Source organism: Nicotiana tabacum, chromosome 14 (assembly GCF_000715075.1).
Source record: "Nicotiana tabacum cultivar K326 chromosome 14, ASM71507v2, whole genome shotgun sequence".
Classification (NCBI taxonomy): domain Eukaryota; kingdom Viridiplantae; phylum Streptophyta; class Magnoliopsida; order Solanales; family Solanaceae; genus Nicotiana; species Nicotiana tabacum.
This window is the reverse complement of record NC_134093.1, coordinates 53992847-53998926: the sequence shown is the minus strand read 5'-3', so window position 1 is coordinate 53998926 and position 6080 is coordinate 53992847. Positions and strand designations below refer to the sequence as shown.

Genomic DNA, 6080 nt, shown 5'->3' with positions numbered 1-6080 from the left:
GAGTATAGTTAGTTTTATTTTTTGTTAATAGTAGGAGACATTGCGATATGGTTTGAATTGAAAGCCAATATCTCTTGACTTGGTTATGCCTTGAGAATAGTGAGCGCTTTAGTTGTGATGCTTAGGCTCAGTTTTTGACTCTTGTATAAGTACCTTAAGCTGTATGATCTTTACTTTGTTTAACTGCTTTATCTAGAGTGTTTTGATAGTTTAATCCGGAGTGAGTTATGTGCCATGTGTGTGTGAGATTTGTGTCATACTATACATTGCATTTGATGTCTAGAACTTACCCTGTGTGTTTGCAAAGCGAAATAGTAGTTTTATTCAGTCTTGGAAGTGATATAGGCATTTCTTTATTGAACCAGTTGTATGCTTTTACCCGCCTAATTGTTATGTAACGTAGTTAACCCCTTTGAGCTTGTAATCCTATTTCTTTGGCAACCACATTACAAGCCTTACCCATTTGTTTGAATTAACCATCTATTTGAACCTTCTAACCTCTCATGAGCACTTGAATTATTATGAACTGTGTAAAAGTTAAAGTGTGGGGTGATTGATTTGGCTTTTGAGTGGAACTAATGAAATAAGGAGAAAGGTGCATTGTTTTGAAAAAGTAAGAGCCACTTGAATTGAAAAAGAAAGAAAAGGAAAAAATAGTTGTATTGCTGTGAAAACAAATATTCCTTGATAAGTGGTGACTCTTGATGTAATTGTGCTTAAATAAGTAATGTGATAGTGGAGTATTGGTTTGACATAATTGTGGAGTTTTAAGAATGAGATGTATGTATTAAAGTGCTTAGGGAGGTGTAGGCACTCTTATATCTAAATGTATCATACCCGTCCTGCAGCTTACATTACAACCAAAATAAAGTCATACTTGATCCTTGACTGAATGAGCTCAATTAGTAGAGTATTACACTACGAGCAAGCCTATGGTTCATCTTTTGTGGCATATGAATGTTGATTCTGAGAGTGAGCGAATTTTTTCTATCTTGAGCTCCTAATTGTTCTTAATTTCTATGGTGTGTGGAACTACTCTCTATTGTTGTGTGAGGGCACTTGATTCATAAAGGAAAGATAATGTCGTTGACCTCTAGGTTAGGGTAAGTTAGTGAGTTGTAAATAATGCGTGGTACTTTTGAGTCAAATATTGAGGCTAGGATGTTACACTATTGTGCTTAATCTATTTTAAATATTCTTGGTATGATAAATTATGAGAGTTGTGTAATGAGGTCGTGTCTATATAAAGTGTAGTTTGATTTCTCAAGGACGAGCAATAGTTTAAGTGTGGGGTATTGATGGTAGGCTATAATTACATGTTTTAGTTGCTTATCGCACTCTAATTTACTGCACTTTAATTGCGTTGAGCTTTCAATCGCTAGTGTTTTGCATTAATTATGTGTTTTATGCCTTGTAGGGGTGATCCTGAGCTATGTAGATGTTATGGAATGAATTCAAGCTATTCTGGAGCTTTGAAGGCTGAGTAAAAGCTCAAGAATTAAGATGGGATCGTGTTCGGGGATCAATGGACAATCATACACTTAACGAAAGAAAAGGAGAATCGAGCAGGACGCCACCCAGATGTGCAAGCACGCACTGGGCGCGCATGTGAAGCAGAATACCTTCCAAAGTGCACGGCCATATGCGCGAGCACATTCCCAGGTGCGCAGCCGCGCACGTCCTATTCCGGAAAGAGTCCTATTTCGCGTAGAAAAATGTGTGTTCGTTTGGGACCGACCCTACTTGGTATATATACATGAAAAAATGATATTTTTGGGACTTTTGACACATCTAAGACCTAAGGAGGCTAAGAAGAAGTGGGAGAAGCAAGAGCACAATGATTTCATCATTCAATCCTCACTCAAGACAAGCGTTTGGATCGTTTATGCTTTCCTTTAACTTAAACTTATTTGTGATGAATTACTCCATATCTATGGAGTAGTTCTCTTTAGGTATTGATGGATTTGGTGTATTGATATTTGTTTGTGGATCATTAACTCTAGTTTGTATGTATTGTATCATTTTGGGTGTATTAATTGTTGCATCTATTTTCACATATTTATGTAATCGAAAGAGGCATAACTTGTGATGTTTTTGCATTATCTTGTTGGTTGAATTCATTGATACTTCTTGGTAATCGAAAGAGACTAGTTGAATTATTTTTTAGACCAAGTTAGGATGATAATCGAAAGAGGTTCTCCTAAAGACGAATCCACTACGAATTCTTGCATATCTTCACCGATCAAAAATTTATTCATATTGTGAGGTTGAGACTTAATCGAGAGAGGAGTTTCTACTGAACGTTTGAACTAATAATTGAGTAAATTCAAGAGACTCACTTGAACCTTAGGAGTGAATTAGCTAGAGTTAAACCCTAGACAAGTATCTTGCACCTATCCAATCAACCCCTATTTTCTCCCATTGATATCTTCCTTATCCATTGATGCGATTGTCATTAGTCAATAGTTTAGACTTTTAGTTAATTTTAGTTTTAATCACATAATTCTAAGTGTCGATCATCTTGGATAGCAATTAAACTATAAGCTACAAAAATATTATTTAAATCCAATTCCTGTGGATACGATATTATTTCTATACTATATTCGACTAGCGAGCATATTTAAGTGTGTATTTTGCGCTCGTCAGAACACTCTAAAGGGTACTTGTTCTGGGGTGAATTATAGGATGGAAGTGTTACTGAGATTGAATCACGAGATGTCACATTTTTGGAAAATGATTTTCCAAAGAAGGGCGAGGTAAGGAATGGAGAGTCTCTTTATGAAATGTTGAACTCAGAAAGTCAGAAAGTGTCTTCTAACACAATTGATAATCAAATTGATCAGGATCTTGCTCTTGATCTGAGTGGGAGTGGGGGTTCTCAATCCCAAAATACTTATGACGAATCTGAATTTCAACTACAAAAGAATACCAGAAAAAATATACCCAAACATACTTATGAGATTGAAGATTACGTTTTCGTGATGGCTCCCATAGAAATGGATAAGAAAAAGTCAGTGACTGAGGCCTTATCAAACCCTGAAAAAGATGAGTGGATGAACGAAATGAAAGAAGAATTGGAGTCCATGAAAACTAATAAAGTCTAGGATCTAGTTGACCTTCCGCCTGGATGAAGAGACATTGGGAACAAATGGGTACTTAAAGTAAAACGCAAAGCGGATGGGTCAATAGAAAGATACAAGGCACGATTAGTGGAAAAAGGCTTTACTCAAGAAGCTGGAATAGATTATGAGGAAACATTTTCACCAGTTGTGAAATTTACTCAATTCGCTTACTTTTGGCTATTGTTGTACGCTTAGATTTGGAATTACATCAAATGGACGTGAAGACAACTTTTCTTAATGGAGAACTAAACGAAGAAATCTACATGGAACAACATGTTGGCTTCTTCATTAAAGGCCAAGAAAAGAAGGTTTGTAAATTGAAAAGATCTAGTTATGGCCTGAGGCAATCTCCAAGGCAATGGTATTTGAGGTTTCACAAGGAGGTGATCTCGTATGATTTTACCATGATCGGTGAAGACCATTGCATTTATGTGAAGAAGTGCAATGGGATGTTTGTAATTCTTTTTCTTTACGTGGATGATATTTTATTTTTCGAAAATAATTTGGAGTATTTGAAAACTATCAAGTCATGGCTTTCAAAGTCATTTGACATGAAAGATATGGGTGAGGCATACTATATCCTTGGAGTTAATATCCGAAGAGACTGTTCCAAAAAGTTATTGAGTCTATCTCAAGAAACTTATATAAAGACAATTTTGGAGCATTTTCGCATGAATAATTGCAAATCCATGGACACTCCTATAGCGAGAGGTGAAACTTTAAGCCTTGAAATGCATCCCAAGACTGAAAATGAAAAGGAAGACATGTCTCGAGTTCCGTATTCAAGTGTTGTCGGGAGCTTGATGTACGCTATGATGTGTACTCGCCCAGACATTTGTTATGCCGTAGTTCTGGTTAGCAGGTATCAATACAATCCTGGAAGAGATCATTGCAAAGTTGTGAAGAGAATTTTCAGATACCTGAAGGGAACTACTGATTATTCACTATGTTATAGTAGAAATGATTTATACCTGAGAGGATATACAGATGTTGATTGGGCTGGTGACCGAAAAGATAGAAAATTAATATCCGGTTATTCCTTCTTACTTAATGGTGGTGCTATATCATGGAAAAGTAAGAAACAAACGTGTACATCCCTTTCAATGATGGAAGCTGAGTTCGTGGCTTGTGCATCTGCAGTACAAGAAGTTGTTTGGTTGAAGAGATTCTTTGAGTATTTGGATATTACAAAGAACCCTTAGGGTCCCATGACTCTATATTGTGATAGTCAAGCGGCTATTGCATACACAAAAGATCATAAGTATCACAACAAGACCAAATACATTGACATTAAGTATAACTTTGTGAAATATATGGTAGCAAGTGGAGAGATCTGTTTGAGAAACATGTAATGGCTCTAAGTTTGCGATGGATATGAATATATATATATTTATGTATTGTAAAATGAGTTGATTATTATAATATGCTCATCAATATTTGACTCTTGAATTTATGCTTATATCTCATATGCACTTGATGATGTTTTGTTGATAAAGAGTGTGTCGAACAAATCGCGATATTGGCTCTCTCACACGAGCAATCGCCTCTTACGTTAAGAATCGTGAAGAGATGAGACCTTATAGAACCCTGGATAATGCAAGGTTATATTTACTTATTAAGGTCGTCTTGATAACTAGTTAGGCTTACGAATTTTAATATTCGATTATGACTTATTTTGTAAGCCAGATACAAGTTTCTCCAAAAAGTTGGATTTGAGGATTATTAAAGTGAGAAACTCGGGTTAGACATTTGGAGGTGTCTAGACTATGATCTGTACGGTGTTGAATGATTAAAAAAATAAGATACACGCGCCAATATAAGGTGAGAACATTGTAACATGTGTTTGATACCACGTGTGCTATCGACTATGGGATAATGGAAGAATGAATCACTGCTTCTTCATTGTGTGAGATCCCAAAGAAGTTATATTAACTTTTATTGAAATATCCTTTGACATTTTACTATCTCTTGAAGTACCAATAAGTGTTGCTACTTTAGCATGTCACTAATAGCCATGAGTGATTCGGCAATGCAGTGCATGTCTAGAAAGCAGTTGATTTGGAATGGAAAGATTCGAGTAGAAAGGGAAGACAACTAAAAAGAAATTTATTTTGGTAATTTAACTTGTTTTCATAGGTCGACCATTATACTTACCATGAGGGTATCAAATGTAATTATGAATACAAAGTTATTCATGAACTCGAGTTCACCTCCTTTCTAGGACGAGGGATCAGAGAACAAGCTATAAGAGTAGCAAATGATGTTTGGGGTATTGCGAGTAATAAGATCCTCATGCTAGTAGTGAATCCTTTCCGTATGTGATTGGATTTCTACATAAAGCTTTAGTACAACCTTTAATTGGTTTTGGAATGTTACAGCTCTTTGTGCTCGCAGGTCGCACCAACTATTTGCCAATATGAACTGTGTGTCAAAGACATCGGTCTAGCCCACTATGAGCGAAGTGGGAGATGTTAGATTATGAGTCGTAGGTCGCTCCATGTGGGTTGACCCGACCAGGTTAGGAGAGATAAATGAGAGAGGTTAAGGGAAGTTAACACTAAATCACAAACTCACACTAAAGTGAACATGCAAAAAGGGAGTGGTGGGTTATCTTCCTTAACCGCTATTACTCTGCCTATTTATGTTAAGGAGAAAACACAAAACTTTCAAGCGTTGGAATTTTCTCTCTGATTAATCCTTTCTTCAAGAAAAATGCACACAAATTAGGGCATCTAATTGGTGAAAGATTAACTTTGTTTTCTAGTGATTCAAAGGTTGATTTTGGGTAATTCTTTTGGTGGTGAGTTCAACAGTTTTCGCTGCGTCAATAAGGTACATAACTCGTTGTGCTCGCCCCGTTATTAAATAATTGATAGTTTACTAACAATTAATAATTCTTTATTCACATTTTACTTATTTTATGAGAATGCTAAAACTTGTTCAAAACTTTCACATTTG

General features: G+C 36.0%; 1 protein-coding gene across 1 annotated transcript; it reads left to right on the top strand.

Annotated features, from left to right (window-relative positions):
• The first annotated feature begins 3682 nt into the window (after window positions 1-3682).
• On the top strand, window positions 3683-4324 carry LOC142168952 (secreted RxLR effector protein 161-like). The gene has a single exon (XM_075230129.1). It carries the CDS (start codon window positions 3683-3685, stop codon window positions 4322-4324), a length of 642 nt encoding a protein of 213 aa, XP_075086230.1.
• Window positions 4325-6080: the final 1756 nt, after the last annotated feature.